The sequence below is a fragment of the Ptiloglossa arizonensis genome, chromosome 1 (genome assembly GCF_051014685.1).
Source record: "Ptiloglossa arizonensis isolate GNS036 chromosome 1, iyPtiAriz1_principal, whole genome shotgun sequence".
NCBI classification, from domain to species: domain Eukaryota; kingdom Metazoa; phylum Arthropoda; class Insecta; order Hymenoptera; family Colletidae; genus Ptiloglossa; species Ptiloglossa arizonensis.
Window position 1 is genome coordinate 34,766,329 of NC_135048.1, and position 23,047 is coordinate 34,789,375.

Consider the following 23,047-nt stretch of genomic DNA (forward strand, 5'->3'; position numbering starts at 1 on the left):
CAATATAACTCTTACTGCTTATTAAAAAACTGTAAATGAAGATTGAAATATCATGTTTTTTAAATATATTATCAAAATAACAATCTATAATATTTACAATAAGTATAATAACTATAGGAAAAATGAAAAAGTATCATTTATTATTGAAATTAAATGATCTTAATTATTTTTTACAGTTAAATTTTGAAATTAACTCATAAGGGGAGACTATATCATATTATTAGAGTATTTCAAAGTATATACAGATATACGAAACAGTGTGTGGTTAATATTAAACTTCAATAAAATCAAATTTGTATTAAAAAATATTTAACATTATACAGTTATTAAAAGTTTGTTTTTTCATTATTCAATACATTACATATATTACATACATAGTATGTTTAAAAAAAATATATGAAATATAGTGGATATATCATGATGAATGCACTTTACAATCATACATTATATTATATATACATATGTTAAAATAGTACGTGAAAGATGTTGACACATACGTATATATGTACATACAGGTAGTCATAAACATATGTTTTCTGTAGTTAGAACAAAAATTATATAGTCATAAAGAAATCTATCGATGAAAATAAATCATATTTAAGAATATAAAGAACCAGAAATGAAAAAGAATACGAAGAACGATTATTTTTGTGGTATAATATATATACAGTAAAGTCATGTATATGCATGTAAATATATGTGCACTTCATTTATGACATAAATTACCATTATAGCAAATATTCTCTTTTTACACTGAAAGATATACGTACTATCAATACTTATGCAAACAATACTTGTTTAAAACGATATTAGTGTATGGATTGTGCTTTTTTAGTGATTTTAACCGCGATGATATTTTGCGACGCGAGTGTATTCTGTCAAGAACAATATGTTCTTGTAGAGGGCGACACTTTCGATACTTTGTTTCCCTCTGAATTTTGGTATCATTGATAATTTAAGCATTCTATAAAACATCAAAATCATATAATATTTTAGTAACGCATTAATAAAGTGATTCCATTTATTTAATAAAAGCAATTACATTTTTTCATATAAATAAATAATAAAATTACTTACAGACTTTGGAATTGAATTTTTATATTTAAAATACATTACTTATATATTATTATCAGTTATCCTCCTTTTCTATAGGTCAATATATATTCGGATATATTAGGTCGCGTATCACATTATTTTTCGGACATGCAGTAGCCGCACGGTACTGAACTTGCGTTTCTAGCAGAATGGCGTACTTACACGTCGGTTTTTGGACTTGTGGTAACCATGTATTGTCAGAGTAAGCATTTCTTGTTTAATCTGTGGCAATGGTCAGTATGTTTTTTGTTGCTATTGGAAATGTATATTTATCGAAGGAAATGTTTAATTTTCGTTTAACCGGTATATAAGAGTTTCTTGTTAAAAAAAAGACGATATTAGGTGCATCTTTTTTACCTACTTAAGACTTCAAAGAGGCACCTTTATAACTTCTTTTGCCAATTTGAAAAGAAATTCAAAAAGGCTTTTAACCACTTTCAAATGAATGTTTAATCGTTTTATGATTAAAAATGCATAAGAATAAAAAGAATAATAGACTACTTGCAACAAGAATAATAAACAAGATTAGATCTCGCTACATGGATGAGACTTGTCATACCTCTGTTAAAAATGTTAGTTATAACGCTAAAATAAAATAAGGTTTATAATTCTTGAAATTGCGGACAATTTAAATAAATGTGTTGAAATCGTTTAATCGAGATTGAACCCACTGACCGATATACGAAAATATATCGAAGCACCGGAGTTGCGGTTGCGTTGACCGTACGTTCTCGTAGTGGCAAGAAGAACGTGCGGTGTCGCTACGTCAACATAGTGGAGTGCTATATCTAACTAATACATTATCGTATCCTGAACCGCAATTCCGGTACTGTATGTTCGAAAAACGGATGTGTGTACCAGGCCTTATACACTTCCAAATTCTCTGTCTTGAGAATCAGCCTTGCAAAAATTTTTATATCAGCTAGTAATACAGACAACGAACAAAAACGTAATATACTTTAATTACTGATGAATCAATTTTTTAGCAAAATTATCTATTAAAAATATATAGATAACTGAGTTTTCAATTCGACTGATTATTATGGTCCAATAAATTTAATATTATAGTATTTGAGAAGATAAGAAAAGATGCTGCACTTTTTTTGTAATTCAAGCGTAATGTGTCATGAACTATTAATAGATATTTATTCTCTAATAATTTTAATGCACATCTGGTACTCATAGAAAGACGGTATAATGTTTCGATAGAATACACCTGAATACACTGCGAGAATGGTGGAAACGAGTACGATTCTGAAGATATGCGAAGGAGAAAATATTTGTTTGCTATTCCGAAAGAGTTGAACAGTCTATAAGATTTTTATAAATAATTAAAGAACAATAAGATTTAATATAAAATATATCGGTTCGATTGAAATCTAATACGCCCGCATGCGTATTAATTACTTCTTTTCGTGAACTCGATCGAAATACATTAACCGACGGGAGAGCACTCTTTGGGCTCCAGAGGAAAGAAAAGTTGTTGTAATGGCTGCCGTGTCATGAAATGAAGGTACCGAGCCAGTTTTGTGGTTCCACGATGGAGGATAACTCCAGTTCTACATCTCAAAATCATAATGGACAATTATCTAGTGGTGCAAATGTTTCACTGACAAACAATAAACATCAGGGCAGTGACAATGGTAGCAATGGCGATGCCAAGGATCAAAGGCCACAATACTCTATGCCTGGCATTTTACACTTTATTCAGCATGAATGGACTCGCTTTGAACTTGAAAGATCGCAATGGGAACTTGACAGAGCAGAATTCCAGGTATAACTTCGATTTGTTTTAGAAATTCTCGAAATTTATCTGCGTGTCTCACCTTAATATACTTCCTTCTTATTGTCACTTCACCTGTCATGTGACAGGACATTGTAAAAACACAATTAATTTGGGTGTACATCAAATATTGTAATGCAGATTATGAGCGTATTTAATTAAATAAGTACTATAAGTTGAATTGAAATATATTTTACAGGAACACCCCTTTTTTTTATTATAATATTGCATTTGTTTAAATTATGTGTGGAAAATGTTATTACATTATTGCACAAAAAGCTTTATACATTGTACATTTAATTTGTATAATGATGAAAATTAATATAATTGTTAATGTATTGCATTAAAGTATAAATTGTTTGTGAATATAACTTTTGCTTTGTTATATACAAATTATTTAATATAATTGTGAATAATATTAATTGTTAATTCATATACCTTATATTCATATAAAAATTATCTTATGAAATGAGTTCAAAGAAAATTATTGTTTCTACTTAATATATTCATAGATGATAACGTGTTGTAAATAATTTCTTTATACAGAATTTTTTAACTTATACTCTGTATTATAATATTTACTCTGAATGCAAATATAAAACTTAAATTTATTAAAAATATACTTATTTCTTTGAATACAATTCGGTTAAATTTTAATATTTAATAATATTTACCTACAGGCTAGGATAGCTTTTTTACAAGGTGAAAGAAAAGGTCAAGAAAAGTTAAAAAATGATTTAGTAAGAAGAATAAAAATGTTAGAATACGCACTCAAACAAGAACGGTAAGATCTTTTTTCAGGTACAGTCATAAAAGAAATGTTAATTTTATTTCTAATAAATATGTTTTTGTATTGAATGCTAATGTACACACAATATTTTTGTTACTTTTACAGAGCAAGGTACCACAAGCTGAAATATGGCAATGATGTAGTCATTCAAGAAGATGTCAAGCCTCCAGTATATGATGAAGGTAGTAGTACTTGTGCTAACTCTGAAGTTGGTGGAGTTGGTGATGGGGAAACTCCTTTTACTTCAGTCAGTAACATCAGTTGGAGGCAAGGTCGCCAGGTTTTGAGACAGTAAGTAAAACTTGATATTCAATAATATTTATTTTTATATGATAATAAGTATCAACTGTATTGTTGGTAACAGCTTATCTATAATAATTTTGTTCATAATTCTTATTTTAGATATTTACAAGAAATTGGTTACACTGATACAATAATAGATGTACGATCAAACAGAGTAAGATCTTTACTTGGTTTAAATAATAATACAAACTCGGAAGATATGAATACTCCTGCATTAAATGGCAATGAACCATCAAATAAACAAGCTAATGAAAACAACGTTCGCAGAGTTCCAGGAAAAAAGGTAGAGGTAAATAAGTTTATAGGTATTATTTTGTATTTTTAGTTTATATCATTGAATTATTGTGAGTTACTAGATTAAATTTTGCACATAAAAGTCATTAGGCAGATTAATTTCACAATTTAATATAAATATTTTTAACATCAATAACATTTCGTGATAATAAAATCACAATCATTAATATAGTATTATATGTTCATGTTAGCAGCAACCTTCTTCTATAGCAGAAGCAATGATACTAGATACAGAAGCAGCTGTTATGGCAAATTTTGAATTTTTGGCTCATACAGATATGGATATGGAAGAAGAGGAAGGAGATGTAGAAGATGATACCTTTGATGCAAACATGGGTCCTAAACCAAATAAAGTAATGAATATTTCTTTATTCTATTTCTATTGTATAATATTATATACTACTGTATATTTTCTTCAAAATAGTAATAACTGTATCTTTGATATATTCCTTTTTCATTTTTATTTTTAGACATCAATGCTTCTAACAGAAGATGTTGATGCAGAAGCAGAGGAAGTATTAAATGAATTAAATCTTCTCACAGAAATTGAAGAATCACCACCAGGTTCTGTTCATTTGGATATATATTCGACCGATTGTAGTTAGTATTGACTAGCCTATGATTTTATTAAAGGACTTAATGTATATGTATAGATGTTGTACTAGTATTAAAAAAATAATGATCAATTTATAGATGCATTACATTTACGACCAGATCCAAGATGTCCAAATAAAGAAGGTGATTCTGCATTGGAATTGGGTGAATTAGAACTATTGTGTGTTAACAATGAAGCAGAAACATCATATGATGTGAGTTATATTGATTATGTTATTGTCATTTTCAACATAATATAGATATAAATGCGTAAAAAGTGATTTTGATACTTTTAAAATCTAAATTTATGCAATGTATTGTGCTGTACTTCTGTTTTCTGTAAAATAAATATTAAAATTAGATATATATTGATATAGATGGTAGCTACTACAAAGGAAACCTTCAGAAAAACATGGAATGTAAAATATACGTTACGATCTCATTTTGATGCTGTTCGAGCTCTTGTCTTCCATCCTACAGAAGCTGTCCTTATAACTGCAAGTGATGATCATACACTCAAACTGTGGAATCTTCAAAAGACTCTACCTGCAAAAAAGTAGGTTATTTAAACTTTAATAAACTAATTTCTTTTTTCATTAATATTAGGAAAATATTTATATTATACTCTTCTAATTTCAGATCAGCTTCATTAGATGTAGAACCATTATATACATTCAGATCACATACTGGTCCAGTTCTATGTTTAGCTATGTGTAGTACAGGGAATCAATGCTATAGTGGTGGTACAGATGGTATGATTGATTGTTGGACACTTCCATCAGCGAACATAGATCCCTATGATACCTATGAACCAAGTGTCCTTAGCCAAACATTAAAAGGACACACAAATGCTGTGTGGGGCTTAAGTATGTATCAACCTCGATCGCAATTGTTATCAATCAGTGCTGATGGAACTGTCAAATTGTGGAGTCCACAAAGCAAATCTCCATTACTTCATACATACATTTCTAAACAAGGTGTGATATTTTTATCGTTATAAAAAAATTTTTGTTTTAATAAAAGTAAAATATCATATATAATCATGATATTCTCTTAAATTATGTTTATGTATATTTTTTACATTTTTCATATAATATGTTATGACATGATATTTTACTTATTTGTGTGCGCGCGCACACATGTATGTATGCATATATGTATATGTATACACATTTCTTTCTTTTAATTTCTTTACAGATGGCATACCAACTTCAGTAGACTTTATAAGAGATGAGCCACATAAGTTAGTTGTAGCTTATGAAGGAGCTTGCGTCGTATTTGATACAGAAACTGGTGAAAGTGTAGCTCGTCTTGAGGCCAACGAAACAAAGGGAGTGAACCGCGTTGTGGCACATCCAACATTACCATTAGTTATTACAGCACATGAAGATCGACATATTCGATTTTATGATCATCGATCAGCTACTCTTGCTCATGCCATGGTTGCTCATTTGGATGCAGTTACTAGTCTTGCCGTAGACCCCCATGGTTTATATCTACTTTCAGGAAGTGAGTAATAGTAAAATATATGAAAAAACAGTTTGAATATTAATGCATCATAAATTATTAAATTATTATATGTTTCACTTTTAGGTCATGATTGCAGTATAAGATTATGGAATATGGATAACAAGACTTGTGTTCAAGAGATAACAGCACATCGTAAAAAGTTTGACGAAAGTATTTTAGATGTAGCATTTCATCCATCGCGACCTTTTATAGCAAGTGCAGGAGCTGATGCTCTTGCCAAAGTGTATGTGTGAGATGTAAATTAAGGTACACATTTCTACTATTGACATACATCAGACAGAACAGATTTTGTACTCATTCTTTCTAGATAGTTTTACCCGTACGTGTTACACTTCCAATTTTGTTGTAACTTATACTGCTCTACCTTTGAAGTACCACTTTAAAAAAATCAAATCCGGCGTATATATATATATATGTATATCCATGTTATAAAACTAAAATTTGCACATAACTCTTGTCCGCGACAATTTATCAAAACAATAATTTCGAATACAAATGCTGCTTACTGATGAGATCTTTATTAAGTAGCTACATTGTTTGGGATAGCGGAAGGGGTGTGTCTTGTAGAATATTAGTTGACATAGTTCTGATAATTAGACAAAGAAATACCCCTTACCCAGAATCCAGGAAGCACACTGCCGCAGTAGCATAATATTTATCCCTATGTTAACTATTTATTACCAATATTACAGTTACTGTTGCACAGCTACTGGAGATTAATACGTACTATGAAAGGATAAATTTGTCCTAATAAAATACATCACTTAGTCTCCCATTATATAATTTTTATGCTACCTTATATATTTATCAAGGTTAGCATATAGTAACAACAGGAAAAGAAGCAACAACAATAATAATAATTATAACCATAAGTTAATTATACTGTAAGAGACATAATATTAATAACAGTAAATTATAACTGTGTGTTTCTCTGTAATATATTGTATTTAAAAATAGATGAACTGTGTAACGTACTATAATTAACATGTTTTTATTAAAATTTAATTCCATTTCTATTATTTTTTTTTTTTTCTCTTGAATATAAATGGCAAAAACCATAATTGTGAAAAGAAATGGGGAGAAAAAATTAAAAGTTATAAAAGTTAAAAATATTTACGACATACATAACTCGCGAATAAAGATATAATTTAATATATTCTACATATAATAATTATTGTGCTTTTTGTTACATGCGTTATCCAATAAGATTAAACAATGAAGAAAGTCAACTTTTTTCTATTGCAAAATTGAATATAAAATAATAAAAATACGTGCAACATAATATAATTACAAAAAGGTATATATAGTATTAAACATTTTACAATATTTCATTCGTATTTGTTCTATAATTCTGTGAAACATGTATTTAAATATCGCCACTATTTGTTTGTATGTAACGCCCTTTGACTATCCAATCAGAACGAGGCAAACACTATCACTCAGGTTAAAGAACATCCATAAACTATTATCACGTTGATCAGCTAAGCAGACATTTGTAGTGTAACCGTGACAAAAGTTATTTGTCGTGACGATGACTAAACTTATAAAATTGTAAAATATGGTTACTACAAAAAATTTACATTAAAGTAAAATGAATGTCTTTCAATTATTTTAAATGTAATTGCATTCAGAAAGTTACTAAAGTCTGTTTATCAGATTGTAGTTCACACCCGATGATTGATAACAGTATTTTTTTTCACTTTGATTATGTACGTAAGATTTCTTCATACAAAGATTGACAATAATAACTTTTTTTAACGAGACATTAATAAAATACATCCTGAACTCTCTTGTATGTTTCAATAGGTTATGTGATTATGTTACTTGAATTTTATCAAAGTTGTATTTCGTAAATATCAAAGAGTGGTATGTTTGTTGCGCTTCGTAAGCGCCGAAACTATTTCGCAGATTAAGAATGGAACGAAATGGCGCTAGGGAAATGGAAGAACGAATGTCTATAAGAGACACTGGGAAAACATTAAAAAAGTATGGTAGTACAGCCAAACATATTACACGAACTGAAAACTTAATAAAACATACAGTATCAACAGCTGATACCCTTCAGGGAATTGCTCTAAGATATGGAGTTACAGTATGAATCCTCTGTTCTACATGTTTTTCTTTGACAGATTAAAAACAATGGTAATAAATATACTACCTTTATAAATTTTTATTTTTTATTCTTATAGACTGAACAAATAAGAAGGGTCAATAAATTATGGGCTTCTGATAGTTTATTCTTAAGGGAACATTTACTTATTCCTGTTAATCCAGAGAGCCCTTTATTGTTACCTATCGACAATAGAAATGAAACTGAACATAATGCAGTACAAATTGTAAATATCCTTTTAAGTAAATTGATACTAAATCATTAATTAACATTATATAAACTTAAAATATATTTTCAGGTTTCTAGTCCATCTTCAGTTGCATCATCTATAGATGATGACAGTTCAGTTAATGAATTTTTAGCTAAAATGGATTCTTCTATAGCTAGTGCAAAAAGGGAAGTCAAACGTACTCAAGGGAATAGTGAGTAAGTTATTTATTAATAATTAATAAATATTAAATATAGTTGGTTATTACTTCTTATTATAAAATCTATGATTATATTTAGTAACCAATTGTTCTTTATGCATTATAATTTAGATTTTGCATCGAGGGTAATGATATGTATGTACAGCAGCATATAGTATCTACTAAGCTACGTAACTCCTTTCCTATGACATCGAATACACACACAATATCATCTACTTCAGAGCCATTAAGACCATCATCTTCTAGTGATATGCATAACTTTCCAACTGCTGTAGTTATGACTCAGGGTAGAAAAGTGAAGACATCGTTACAAAGACTTCAACAACAACAAGATGAAATATTCCAGTTGTAGCAACTAAATATTATTGGACTGTAATATGTTCAAAATTTCCAGTGTCATTAAAGAGCTTGAAGAAAAAAATATATTGGATACTGAATAATATATTTGAAATAATAGAAGATTATTTCATATCTAAAATTGGTTGATCCAGTATTAATGTAAGTTATATTCATTCTTTCTTATAAAATTTCTGTGGTAATTTAATTATCTTCTTACTGGAAATTAGTGTAAAAAATAATGCCAATCAATTATATTCTTGTAGTCTCAGTACTATCAACAATGGATCAACTAGCTCTCATATTGTCCAAGCATATTTTTGAAATATTTCTAATAATATTTCTTAGTGGACCATATGTGCCTTTAACCCAGATCAATTGTGCAATAATTCTGTCATTGTCCTTTAAAACTTTTTGCGTTATTTATAAAATGCTGTTTTTGCATGATTTGTAAAAGTTATATTTTGTTAAATATTATTTTTGTGGACAATAACATGCCATCATGTCTTTAAAATTTTGTAATAAAGATAGACTTTGGTCCATTAAATTTTTTTTATAGCTACAAATATATCAAATATTTGCATGTAGAATTATTCATAGAATAATTACAATTTAATGTTAATACTCTACAGTATGAGTCTGTTTTCTTGTCTTCCTAGTAGAACACTCTCAATATTATTTGTTTATATAATTTATTTTGTTCCTAAAAAATGAAATGCCAATTTAGGCAACTTCATACAGCTTGGATGACAAACCACTTACTTGTATGAGTAATGAGAAAGACCCATTAAAATTCGTCCATTTAATTCTTTAAAGTATTTAAAATATTTATACAAGTTTTTGATGAAAAATAACTCTATGCGTGTGATAAAATTTGACTTTAAAATACTCAGTGACAATTTTATAATAAATAATTTTGTAATGTAATATCAACAAGCATTGTCACAAAATTTAACAAATCACAATCATAAAATATTTATGAAATTAATTTTTGTAACTTAAAAAAATCTTTTTTGTTTCCGAAACAAACCATACATTTTTAAACAATAGTTTAAATTCATTTCATAAAGATTTAAATTCCAGAAATAAATAAATAATGAATTTAGACATGACTATTTAAAATTACTTGTAATTATTTTTGGGGTAATAAAAATTTACTGTTAATGTGGTTAATAAAGATTTTATGCAAGAAAAGATAATACCTGTTAATGTTGTCTATACTCAATATTTCTTCATTGTTATATTATTGTTACTTACAGGTATTATGCATCATCTGTTTTATTATTGTTATATTATATTAGGCATAACGTACTTACATACTGTTTAAGAGCAACTGTAGCTTGCTACAATAAAAAATTGAAAGAATAAGTTCACTCAACAAACAATGAATTTATTTGAAAATATAATAAAATAAATAGGAAAGAAATAAATTCTAAGATTTATATTAGACACATGCAATACTCTCTAACTTATTTTTTCACTTTGTTATGTATTCATAACAACTGATTAAAATCGTTTTTAATGCTATGCATTAACCATTGATTGTAAATACATAATGTAGGATATTTTTTGTGAATGTTATGTAGTTTGCCAATTGTACTGTAGTATGAAGATTGTTCATATAAAATATACAGTCAATTTTTATATTCATTTGCATTATTAAGTAAAATATTTAAGCTATTATGTATACATGTAAAATAAATATTATTTGTTGATAAAATGCTATATATTTAGACATGCAATAAAGAATATTTAAAATGTATATAGACTGAACAAAAATTGCTAATGTTCTACATACTCATAATAGGATTTGATTCATTATGCATGCTTATTGCTGAAATAGGTATTTGAAATTTATGTTCTCTATTATATTAATTTATGTTAGTATTCTAAATACATATGTATTTAGAAGTAGTTCTACTCAATGAACCTATAAATGACTTACAAATAATTGTTTAATGTATTAATTATTATTTTTGTATAATGCTATATAAATACAATAATTTTGCTAATAACAAAAGTAATTATAATGTTCCATTATGGACATTTTTTTAAAGACATAATAATAATTTATATCTTATATTACTTAGTTGTATTATTTGGTAAAAATGTGCTCAGAAATTTTATAGTTATAATGTAATTAAAATATTTCATTTAACATTAAATGAAATATCTACTTTACTATTAGTTATTCTAACAGGTAATGTTATATATTTACCACAATCACATTTCATCTCATTTACAAAGTTAAATGAACCAATGCGATTATTACAATATGGACAATGTAGTCTACCCCTTGTCCAAGATTCCTGTAACAAATGTATATTGTCTTATATGTATTTTAATTAAGAGTCCTAGAATTTTCATATATTATTTTTTACAAAGTATTTTATATATTTCATATAACGATTTAATTGCATATCAAATAATTCTGTTACTAATCATATAATTTTATAAATACTCGTAAAAACTTTACTCGGTTTACTGTATATTTAATCCATTCAGGCATATCTTCCACTGACACATACGAACAAGATTTTGTTTCATTTGCTGCGCATCCTACATCCATTGGATTCTTCTTTATTTTACTATGAGAATTTAATAATTGTATCGATTCTTTATTGAAAAGATCTTTTCTACAATGTTTACACTTCACTTCCATTACCTTCGATGTTTCATGAAATAATTCAAAAGAATATCTTAAAGAAATATTGCTTTGATTCCTTTCGCAACTAGTAGTAATATGAACAAAATGTTAGAGGTTATAAATACGAAGGAAAAGCAAATGAAAAAGTTATTAAGTATGATAAAATAAATACATATTAACAAGGTACGAATGTACGTTACAAATTAACATAAAGATATCATTTAATGAAAAATAATGTATGTTTGTTATATCTAGTAATGGTAATATTTAATAATGGTGAAAGTACTTAATGTGAATATAATTTACTATAAAATTATAGAATCTTGTTTGAATAGACTGTACAACTATACTAACAATTTTATTTTACATATATATGTAATATGCAAAGGGAAAAGAAAATATATACTTCCATATGTCATCAGAAAATTAATAAATGGTAACTCTGTTTGTTTACATATATATTGTGACACAAAATATAAGTTTATCATAGGACTTGAATGATCACAGATTCTACATTAAATTTGTTGTTAGATTATTGCACACCATACAATAAAAGATACATAATTTTTTACAAAGTATTATGTGGATTCTTTAATATAAACTGTTTTCTATTTATTTTACATATTGTATACATTATTGCAATTGCTACTTATAAATATTAAACTACTTAATAAACCAATAATATTAAAAGAAAAATTTTATTTATTATAAAGTATAAATAATAAAATATATCCATACAAACTAGAGCTATAAGTTGGTCATAATTATTTTTTCTTTCAAATAATATAACATTTTTTAGTCTTCACCTGCTGGAATGGCATCTTCTAATCTTTTAATAAACTTAACACGTAATTCATTCACATTATCATTCTTAAGCTGATCTTGTACAAACCAACAGGCAATCTCCATTTGTACCATTTCACAAGCTCCCCTTAATATTCCGATTAATATATTACAATACTTTAGATTTAAACAATGATCAGGTAATTCTACAAATTCTGTCAATGGATTTGCTTCAAAACATAATGAAAACTCATCGCCACCAGCACTCCAGTTTGCAATTGTTGGTGTTATACCCAAAAATATCTTAAAGCCAGTTTGTATTTTTTCTGCTGTATCTCTAAAATCATAACAACGACCAGATCCAGTACGTGCTAGAAAATCTTCTATTAGACGAATTCCCATATTGTAGCCCATTCTTTCTAATTGTTTATTTACATCCTCAACATTTTCATAATCTTTTAGTAATTGGGCTACTAGTGCACCATACGTCAATGTAAAAAATTCAGAGTTCTGAAAATAAATTTATGTTAATACTGAACTTTGAACATAACCTTACTTATATCAGATTTCCGTTTTCTGATAATTATTTAGTAATATAACAGAATATATCGTATGATCTAACTATTTTACAGATTTTGGTAATATGTATTAATGATATACTTACAACTTTTTTCGAGTCGAGTTTCGTGCCTGCGCGTGACATGTTTACATACAGTATTTAGTTCATCTACTGTTCAAGTTGACTGCATACTTTTCATTTGATCGATCTAACTCCTGGCAGTCATTAATAGATTACTTTTTTTTCCAAGTTTCGAGTAGAATTGCAAATATATATTTTCATATTTGTTTTAATATATTAATTTAACGTTTTGTATAATGTTACTATAATATATTAATAACATAATATATTAAAAACTTTTCTTTAACACATAGTTATGCATTAAATAATACAAAATACATACACACATGTATGTAACAATTTTTTAAATATATATACAAATGGCAAAAAGATATGAATTTAGAATTTGTGAATATTGACTATGAATAATTATTATACTCATTTGTGTAAATATTGTTTATTATAAAATATATCAAGTTTGTCATTTTCACAATATTTGTTTGTAAACAATTAATTAGCATCTTTGTAAAAGATAACAAAACTCTTTACTTTAATTATATAAATAAGGTATAAATTATGTACTTAATATTCTGTTCCTCATACAGTTTATATATAAATTTTACATGTCTGTATGCAATTCATGTTAAAACTGAAAACTTAACATAGGACGGAGTCCTTAAACTGATCTTTGGGCAGTTATATCAAATATATATGTTAGTTTTTTTATTGAAATTATCACTTAAAAATCTCCCATAGCTGCTATAATGTTATACAATGCTGTTCTTGCATCACTTTTTTCAAATACACTTAAAACTTCCATTGCCCTTTGTGAATGCCCTTTTTGTAACTGTTTTGTTAATTCAACTCCAGGTCCCGTTGTAACTATCTTGTGCACCTATATATTAAATTTTTTAAATTATAAATTTTATAAAGTAACAATGTATTTTACAAATATTAATATTTAATATATCTACCTTAGCATAATCTACATTGTTTACAGATTGTAAACCTTTATCGATTTCTGTCAAAATCGATGGATCATGTTCAATGTGGAACATAATTGGTGCAGAGCACAAATTAAATGTTACAGTTTGATCTTTTACAATAAATGGACCCAAATCCAAACAGGCTTGCCAAGCTAATGCTAAATGTTTCCCAAAGTTGTAACCTTGTTCCTGTATTTCATTGCTATGTCCAGCTAATTTCAATGTACCTTTGCAGGACTTTCCAAGTAAAGCACCAGCACTCAATACATTTCTGAGTGTCCATTCTTTTACTGCATAATCTATACAATCTACAGGTGGTACAGAAGGCAAAGGATTATTTTGACTGTCTCTACGTCCTATAAATTCTGCTTCTGCCAAATCTCGTACGGCACTTGACATTAATTCTACAATCTAAATAGAATTATTGTACAATAAAAACTTATGTAGTTAATAACAAGAATTAATAATGCGTGTACATACATCTTGATTACGAAGGTTTGCTAATTCTGCACAAGAATTGGCTAATAAGTAATCTCCACTTAATAATGCAATTTTATTACCAATGTTCATGTTATTTAATTCTGAAGTTTCTAAATGAGCATCAAGTTTTATATTTATTAATCCTTTATGAACAAGATGACTGGTGCGTATCATTTCAGTGACCTCTGCTAATGCTCGCTGACTAAATAACAATTCATTCAAAAACTATTTGCTTTTGTACACTTATCCACTAAAATTTTTGCCCTTTTAGAAGAAAGGTACCAGTTCCATTACCAATCAAGACACCTGTTGAGAAGTAAGGTGGGTCTTGATTGGTGTCGGCACTGGTGACCTTTTCTTTAAATGGTAAAAATTTATACAGTTGTCTGTATATATTTTATTGTAAGTTATAATATTATACCTATGAAGCACACCAACAGCTTTATCTTCCTCCATGTCATTTACATTTAAATGACCAGCAGCTTTTGAAATCAATAATACAATGAGACCCCATGCTTGCATGTTATTACGCTCATTGAAAATGACACTCCTGTAATAAATAAAAATTAAAAATAAAAAAAATGATAAACTTACAAGAAACATTAATAAAACACTTTCTTGGCTGTCTTCAATAATGGATGATTAGATCCTACTAATTTTCTCAAGTGCAATGCAACATTTGCTATTTCATCACTTAAAAGCCATCGTAAACTTAAAAATGATGTTGGGTATCCAACAATTTTCTCTGCTTCTGAAACAGCTCTGTTCCAATCTGGTTTTTGATTTCCTGCAAGTCTTGCTTCAACCTTGTTGAATTCTTGTAAACGAAACCTATTTTCCGTAAAAGTATGCACATTTCTCTGTACTCCATAATATATATTCTGGTCACTAGATAAAATTGACCTGGCTACACTTCCGTTTCTCAAAAAAGTAAAGATAATTTTGATCGTAGACATCTTTCTACTGTACACACCCGTGGAATTCGTTTTCTCTCAACATTAACATTGGTCACGTATTCAACAGGTATAACGCACATGATTGACGTCTCAAAACTTTCACTTTTGACCTTATTTTTGAAAGATATCACGCGATCCAACTTTGATAAAAAAAATGATAGATTTACATCATACAATAATGGTAAAATTATATATTTTGTATCTACACATATTTTCATATGTAATATATTATTGTTTTTATTAATTAAAATAGTAACATGCGTACATTTTTTTATTAACTAAAAAATAGAATGCATTAGCAACATGAAGCTACGAAGATAATATTGAGATCTTATCTATACTGTCCGCATGTATGAAGTTTAAGCTTGTACGCAATTTGTACTTAAGTCCGATGTACACGATAAAGCAAATCCACAATGATTTCATAATACAATTCGGCTGGCTTTTATTTTTAGTGGAACAATGCAGCACAGTATATGTGCAATTTTCCTGCAGCATCGTACATCATCAAGGGATATCTATCTGAGTGTGGATTCGCAACAGTACCGCATTACTCGTCTGTTACTGCAATGTCGTAACGGCAATGCAATGAATATATTTTTATTGAAATAATAAAGAATAAATAAAAATCAAATGTCAATTTCAAATAACGATTATGCTTTTTGTTTAAATAATGTTTATTTAAAATATTTTTCAGATTCTCTTTTCAAATAATTTATCCGAATGGGTATTTGGTTTTGGCAAGTTGTCATGGTTCTGAGAGAAAACATGGTTATAGTAAGCAAATCGTAATAAAATGATCACACAGCGAAATGTAGAATTTCCCTCACCACCATATGTACTAATATAGTAAAGTATTTAAAAAAAAATATTTAGAATTTAAAATAAGTGAAATTGGTTAGAATAAGGGTAGATCATAGTTAAGCTCCGCAGTTTTGGGATCTCCCTCCACTTTGTCCTATGTTACCATAATATTACAATTACAGACAAGGTATAAAATAGATGTTCACCTTCCGGGAGTTGGTTTACACGATTTGAAATACCAACCTCGTGAAATACCGGTGATTTTCGAATGACTCTTTTGTTTAAAAAAGGTAATTCTAGAAATTACATTAAACTTCATTCTTGAAAACATTGTGTAAAATGATAACTATGAAGTATATAATTATTTTTTTTAAATGTTGGAATTTGAGAACGAATATCAGAGATTTTGATATTTAAATAAATTAAAATTAGATACTCGGAAAAATTTTCAAAATTAGTTACATTACGTAGCTCTCTAGTGGATGATACAGAAGGCATCTTTACATACATATATACGCAATGCGTACAAATAACATGTAAATAGTGCTTATTACATAACCAAAACTTCATTGAACTGCTATGTCGATACGACGCTCTAATTAAAAACATATCGTAGATTCAATGAAATTCTATTTCATTTGTATGTCTGCATTTGGAGCATAGCTCTTGTCACAGCTCTGTCGGTCACGTGGTTTTGTTTGGATCCACTTTATCTTTTCATGAAACGTATATATATATTACTAGTCACCTTATTTTTATAGTTGTTAAAAGTGCCTGTACCATGATCCAATAACTTAATTTGTGAACATCATTTTTGTATCTTCATTTGTGAATAAATATTTCTAAGATAATGCTAAGCATTATTTTATGTCGTCGCCTGTTACGAGTTGGATCTAATGAAAGGAAATTTTGGATTAAACCATTTACAACATGTTCATATAAATTACGAAGACAAATAATTTATTCAAGAGGTTTCTTTCATGTTCCTTTACATAATCTAATGTTTCCAGCGATTGGCATTAGGGTAATATTCTGACAAAGATATTTTCATAGTTCATAAAATATTTTGAATATTAATTAAGGAGTTGTAATAGAAATTTTCAATTTTTATTATTTGTATCAAAGAACTAAAATGATAAATTAGTAATGGAAAATACATAATAATTATGCAATTCGTGTATATAATATAAATAAATTTAATGAATACTCATTAATAGACACAAATTTTATAATGAATTAATTAAGCAACAACTATGAAATAATTATTTATTTCAAGATATGCATTTATTGCTTCTACAGATATAACATATACTCAGACATAATGGGTAGAACTTCAAGAAAACGTTGTCAAAAGAAGAAATTAAATATTAAAGAATTAACAAAACAAGAAGAAAATCTGATGCACTTAAAGTCGTGGTTATTAGTAAATAACTGTTTATCAGTATCTGATTTATTTCCATTTAATTTCCCTGTTACTGGTAGAGGATTGAAAACTTTAAGAGATATTAAAATCAATGATGTATTAATTAAAATACCATATGAGATATTAATAACAACAGCTACAATATCTCAAAGTAATATATGTATTATGTTCTCAGAAACTGAATGTTATAGTCCTCATTGTATATTGTCAGTATTTCTAATATATGAATCTCATTTAGGAAATAATTCAAAATGGTATCATTATATTAATTGTCTCCCACAAGTTCTAACAAATCCAGATTTTTGTACACAGAAAGAAAAAAATTTATTGCCAGCATTTATTCTAGATTATGTGCATAAATTTCATAATATTCAAAATGACTTTTGGTTATTAATTAGGTCTATGAGGAATTTAAGTTTAAATAAGAAAGGTAATTGTTCTCATTGCAATGAACATTTAAGGAAAATAATAACTTTCGAAAGATATAAGTGGGCGTATTATATTGTTAATACAAGAGCTGTTTACATGGACACAAATCAAATAGAAATAAATCAAGATGTTACTATTAACATAAAGCATCCTAATAACTTAGCCCTAGCTCCATTTTTAGATTTATTTAATCATGATGTTCATACTTCCGTCAATGTGTCTATGGTTACAAATAAAGATTACAACAAATTTTATGAAATCACTACATTAAAATCATTTCATAAGGAGTCACAAGTTTTCATAAACTACGGTGCATATAACAATCTTCAGTTATATATTCATTATGGCTTTTTTATATCAAATAATCCATTAGATGAAGTTTATTTTGATATTTCTGACATACAAGCATGTGTTAGTATACCCAAATTGAAATTAGATTTTATTTTCTTTAATAACTTACAAAATAATATGGCATTTACAAGAGAGAATTTAAATTACAACGCAATATCAACATTATTTGTAGTAACTACAAAATTACAAAAAGAACATTGGAGTGCAAAAATATATGGAGATTCTCTTACTTCAGAAGATGTATTCAATGTATATAATGTAGCAAAAAAAATTTTGAATTTAAAAAGAAATGAATTAACAAATTATTTAACAAATATGAAAAATATTAAGCATTACACCCAATGTTTTTTAATTGCAATAAGTCTTGTAGAAGAATACATTGCAATATTAACCGAATCAGACAATAAAATTTGCAGAAATCATTAATTACAGTAATATAATTACTTAAAAATGTACATAATTGATATGTTATTAAACAAATTTAATAAGTATAAGTAAGACATGTGTACTATAATCTAATAATATGCTATCAGAACCTTGTAATATTTTAATAAAAAAAATTAAAATTTTTGATTAAGCTTTGTTTATTTTTTCATTATTTAAAAGTAACTAATTACAATGTTAATATAGTAACAACATGCTATTAATATTTTAATAATGACAAAAATTAGTAGTGTCATTTATTAGATAATAATGGGAATTTTATACATGTTTAGTCTTTAATAAAAAATATTAATTAAGAAAAAATTTTTTTACTACATTTAATAATATATTAGTTAAAATTCTATAAAAAATTGTATAAATATCGATTTCAAATTTGTATTTGTTTTTATAGTGTTGCAGTGGAAATGTAATTGAAAGAGGAGCACAGAAGAAAAAAAGCGTATTGCAATCAAAATCGATTGTGCCTCCAATTAAGTTTCCACTGATAATATCTGGATTAACTGGTGGAAAATCAAGTCAACAGAAAAGAGATTGTTTTCATCCTGGTGTGTCCAGTTTAAATCGTGAAGAAATTGATTTTCAAGAAAGGGAACCTGTTACTGCTACAAATATGATTAAAGCAATGCTAAGATATATTTGGCCAGAAGTAAGTTATCTTAAGTTATATTAATTTATATTATGATAACATATTTTTTTGTATATCTATTGTAGGATGATCCAAGAATAAGAAAGAGAGTTATGGTTGCTGTTGGTTTACTCATTGGTGCAAAAGTTTTAACTGTTGCTGTTCCTTTTATTTTTAAATATGGAGTTGATACTCTAAATGCTCATAGCATAGCAACTAGTGGTGATGCTATTCTAAGTCTAGGAACGGCACCAGAAACAGTTGCAACAGTAGCAACATCATTACTTATAGGATGTATGTTTAATAGATTGTATTAGAAATATTATTTTATATCTCAGAATGATTAACACAAAATTATTTTATAGATGGTATAGCGCGCGGAGGGGCGGCCTTTCTTAGCGAACTGCGAAATGCAGTGTTTGCACAGGTTGCACAGCATTCTATTCGAAAAATAGCCAATAACGTTTTTTTACATTTACACAATTTAGATATGGCTTTTCATCTGTCTAGACAAACTGGAGCATTATCAAAGGTAAAATAAATTAATTTTATTTTTTTAACATTTTGCTTACACTGTTTATAACTTATAATATTATTCTAATATTTTTATAGACAATAGACAGAGGAAGTCGTGGCATAAATTTTGTATTAAATTCTATGGTATTTAATATTATACCAACTGTCTTTGAGTTAGCATTAGTCAGTACAGTACTATATTTAAAATGTGGTGGAGAATTTGCAGGTGTTGCACTGGGTTGTGTTGGAATTTATTCTATATTTACATTAGCTGTTACACAATGGCGGACAAAATTCAGAATATTTATGAATCAAGCAGAAAATGAAGCAAGCAATAAAGCAATAGATTCACTTATCAATTATGAAACAGTAAAGGTATATGCAAAACCTTTTTGGTAATGTGATTTAAATCTACGTATTTATAAAATTCTATTAATACTTTTATTACATAAATAATTAAAAATTGCATATTTTTTTAATAGTATTTTAATAATGAAAAATTTGAAGCGGAACGATATGATGAATCATTGAAAAAATATGAAGCTGCATCACTTAAAACAAGTACAAGTTTAGCAATGCTAAACTTTGGACAAAATGCTATATTTAGTGCTGCTCTAAGTTTAATAATGGTATTAACAGCAAAGAATATTGTAAATGGTAAAATTTTTTCTGTTTTCTTCAAAATATACATAATTTAAAAATTAAATTTTGATATTAATTTGAAATAAAACGAATTTAGGTACTATGACAGTTGGAGACTTAGTAATGGTTAATGGACTTTTATTCCAATTGTCAGTTCCTTTAGGATTCTTGGGTTCAGTATATCGTGAAGTTAGACAGGCTCTCATTGATATGCAAACTATGTTTACTTTGATGACAATGGATACAGCTATTAAGGTACTTATTTTTTATTTCATAGTTATGAAAAACACGTGAATGATTAATGTATTTCTTAATATAATATAACAGTCTAAAGAGAATGCAATGCTATTCAATATAACTTCAATGAATTCAAACATTGAGTTCAAAAATGTGAATTTTCAATATTGTGAAGGCAAGCCTATTTTTAAAGATATCAATTTTACTATTCCAAGTGGCAAAAAAATTGCTATTGTTGGAGGATCTGGTTGTGGGTAAGATTTTAATGTAATATATATAATTTAAATAAAAAGTATCTTAATACTCAATGATATATATTTTTAGTAAAACGACAATAGTAAGATTATTGTATCGATTTTTTGAACCACAATCTGGAGGTGTGTATATTAATGGACATAATATTCAAGATTTAGAGTTAGAGATTTTAAGAAAATCAATAGCAATTGTACCTCAGGTAATTAAACCAAAAGCAAGAAAAATATATGTAAAATACATTTGTAATAATAAATTGAAAAAATAATTTTAGGATACTGTTCTCTTTCATGAAAGTATTTTTTATAATCTTCATTATGGAAATTTATGTAAGTCAAAAGAAGACGTTTTCGAGGCTGCAAAAATGGCAAACCTACATGAATCCATTCTCAAGTGGCCAAAAGGGTATGACACTCCTGTCGGAGAACGTGGTTTAAAATTAAGTGGAGGTGAAAAACAACGAGTAGCAATTGCTAGAGCAATTTTAAAAAATAGTCCAATATTAATCTTTGATGAAGCTACATCATCTCTAGATTCTATTACAGAATATGTAAGTTATATTGTGTTTTAAATGCTATTAATATATATTTAATAATAGTATTTGTCTAAATGATGTATTTTTAGAATATTCTTGAAGCATTACGCCGAGCAACTACTGGACGAACATCCATTGTTATAGCACATCGTTTATCTACTGTTATGGATTCAGATGAAATTTTAGTATTAGATAATGGTACTTTAATAGAGAGGGGAACACACGATTGTTTACTCACTATGCAGAATTCCTTTTACAACAAATTATGGAATACTCAACATATAGGTATGCTCAAATCTAATCCAAAAAAGAATGATGGTTGTAGAACTCAAGGAGTCTAAATAAAAAAATTCTGTAAAAGAAAGGCAATAATGTCTGTACAATATTCAATTTAGGAATATATTATTAAGAAATGCTGTATATATTTTAAATATATTTCAAATGAACTCAACACCTATTTGTCAGGAAAACAACTTTTATTTAAATACCACATTATCATTGTCATTATGTAATGTTATGACATGAAATGTATTTGAATATGAATTGTTTTTGTTATAATTTTAACTAAATGATTAAATTTGTCTTTATTTTAATATAAAAACAGTTACAATTATAATTAAAAATGAAACATACTGTATGTTTTAGTATTATATATTAAAAATACAATGGATAACAGTAAACAAGTAATTAAGAACATTTAAGATTGTTCCATATTCGTATTATTCAAAAATTATATTATAGTAATACATGTGCTGGGCGCATGTTAATTTATATGTGAATAAATTATATAATATCAATATTTGTAAAAAAATAAATATTATAATATTAATATTTTTTTGTTTAATTTGTAAATATAGGACAGTTACTAATGAGATATATATTGAAAGAAAAACAACATTTGGACATTTTTTTTGTTCTTTGAATAATCTAGAATTGTATCTTGTATCTTGTATCATAATAGTAAAAAAAAAGAAATAAAAGAGTAACTGAATATTGTTATTATTTACTATTGTATACACATATTCTAAGAATTTCCTACCTATGTATGTATATGT

General features: G+C 27.3%; 6 protein-coding genes across 13 annotated transcripts; 3 read left to right on the plus strand and 3 right to left on the minus strand.

The window, feature by feature from the left end:
- Nucleotides 1-2,327: 2,327 nt before the first annotated feature.
- Nucleotides 2,328-7,363, plus strand: Cka (Connector of kinase to AP-1). Of its 4 annotated transcripts, none has more exons than XM_076316917.1 (11): nucleotides 2,328-2,869; nucleotides 3,559-3,662; nucleotides 3,774-3,959; nucleotides 4,071-4,260; nucleotides 4,457-4,618; nucleotides 4,736-4,865; nucleotides 4,959-5,074; nucleotides 5,237-5,415; nucleotides 5,499-5,836; nucleotides 6,057-6,368; nucleotides 6,453-7,363. In XM_076316917.1, the coding sequence occupies exons 1-11, from the start codon at nucleotides 2,603-2,605 to the stop codon at nucleotides 6,620-6,622; spliced, it is 2,154 nt and encodes a 717-aa protein (XP_076173032.1). In that variant the 5' UTR covers nucleotides 2,328-2,602; the 3' UTR covers nucleotides 6,623-7,363. The 4 variants fall into 4 exon arrangements, with proteins under 4 accessions (XP_076173032.1, XP_076173042.1, XP_076173049.1 ...); XM_076316927.1 differs by having other exon boundaries at nucleotides 4,460-4,618; XM_076316934.1 differs by having other exon boundaries at nucleotides 4,071-4,254.
- A 258-nt stretch (nucleotides 7,364-7,621) lies between these two features.
- Nucleotides 7,622-10,295, plus strand: Red (LysM peptidoglycan-binding domain-containing protein red). Of its 2 annotated transcripts, XR_012991411.1 has the most exons (6): nucleotides 7,622-8,098; nucleotides 8,196-8,481; nucleotides 8,579-8,725; nucleotides 8,798-8,925; nucleotides 9,039-9,425; nucleotides 9,530-10,294. XR_012991411.1 is itself a non-coding variant. In XM_076306771.1 (5 exons), the coding sequence occupies exons 2-5, from the start codon at nucleotides 8,305-8,307 to the stop codon at nucleotides 9,277-9,279; spliced, it is 693 nt and encodes a 230-aa protein (XP_076162886.1). In that variant the 5' UTR covers nucleotides 7,622-8,098; nucleotides 8,196-8,304; the 3' UTR covers nucleotides 9,280-10,295. The 2 variants fall into 2 exon arrangements, 1 of the variants encoding a protein (XP_076162886.1); XM_076306771.1 differs by having other exon boundaries at nucleotides 9,039-10,295.
- A 977-nt stretch (nucleotides 10,296-11,272) lies between these two features.
- Nucleotides 11,273-12,379, minus strand: LOC143144840 (E3 ubiquitin-protein ligase RNF180-like). 3 transcript variants are annotated; one of them, XM_076307674.1, is made up of 3 exons: nucleotides 11,929-12,206; nucleotides 11,740-11,851; nucleotides 11,273-11,572 (listed from the first exon to the last, which is right to left on the minus strand). In XM_076307674.1, the coding sequence occupies exons 1-3, from the start codon at nucleotides 11,940-11,942 to the stop codon at nucleotides 11,414-11,416; spliced, it is 285 nt and encodes a 94-aa protein (XP_076163789.1). In that variant the 5' UTR covers nucleotides 11,943-12,206; the 3' UTR covers nucleotides 11,273-11,413. The 3 variants fall into 3 exon arrangements, with proteins under 3 accessions (XP_076163789.1, XP_076163779.1, XP_076163769.1); XM_076307664.1 differs by lacking the exon at nucleotides 11,929-12,206 and adding an exon at nucleotides 12,265-12,379 and having other exon boundaries at nucleotides 11,274-11,572; nucleotides 11,740-11,928; XM_076307654.1 differs by having other exon boundaries at nucleotides 11,276-11,572; nucleotides 11,740-12,206.
- On the minus strand, nucleotides 12,352-13,494 carry Bet3 (blocked early in transport 3). The gene is made up of 2 exons (XM_076307643.1): nucleotides 13,358-13,494; nucleotides 12,352-13,203 (listed from the first exon to the last, which is right to left on the minus strand). Exons 1-2 carry the CDS (start codon nucleotides 13,394-13,396, stop codon nucleotides 12,706-12,708), a joined length of 537 nt encoding a protein of 178 aa, XP_076163758.1. The 5' UTR covers nucleotides 13,397-13,494; the 3' UTR covers nucleotides 12,352-12,705.
- Nucleotides 13,495-13,763: 269 nt separating this feature from the next.
- On the minus strand, nucleotides 13,764-16,154 carry Pdss2 (Decaprenyl diphosphate synthase subunit 2). Its single transcript, XM_076312718.1, has 5 exons — nucleotides 15,395-16,154; nucleotides 15,200-15,326; nucleotides 14,779-14,980; nucleotides 14,287-14,709; nucleotides 13,764-14,207 (listed from the first exon to the last, which is right to left on the minus strand). Exons 1-5 carry the CDS (start codon nucleotides 15,732-15,734, stop codon nucleotides 14,052-14,054), a joined length of 1,248 nt encoding a protein of 415 aa, XP_076168833.1. The 5' UTR covers nucleotides 15,735-16,154; the 3' UTR covers nucleotides 13,764-14,051.
- Nucleotides 16,155-16,752: 598 nt separating this feature from the next.
- Abcb7 (ATP binding cassette subfamily B member 7) lies at nucleotides 16,753-22,572 on the plus strand. 2 transcript variants are annotated; one of them, XM_076312707.1, is made up of 11 exons: nucleotides 16,753-16,828; nucleotides 19,577-19,831; nucleotides 19,897-20,104; nucleotides 20,176-20,342; nucleotides 20,423-20,701; nucleotides 20,809-20,983; nucleotides 21,066-21,223; nucleotides 21,296-21,459; nucleotides 21,530-21,659; nucleotides 21,732-22,007; nucleotides 22,082-22,571. In XM_076312707.1, exons 2-11 carry the CDS (start codon nucleotides 19,796-19,798, stop codon nucleotides 22,331-22,333), a joined length of 1,845 nt encoding a protein of 614 aa, XP_076168822.1. In that variant the 5' UTR covers nucleotides 16,753-16,828; nucleotides 19,577-19,795; the 3' UTR covers nucleotides 22,334-22,571. The 2 variants fall into 2 exon arrangements, with proteins under 2 accessions (XP_076168822.1, XP_076168815.1); XM_076312700.1 differs by lacking the exon at nucleotides 16,753-16,828 and adding an exon at nucleotides 17,242-17,562 and having other exon boundaries at nucleotides 22,082-22,572.
- Nucleotides 22,573-23,047: the final 475 nt, after the last annotated feature.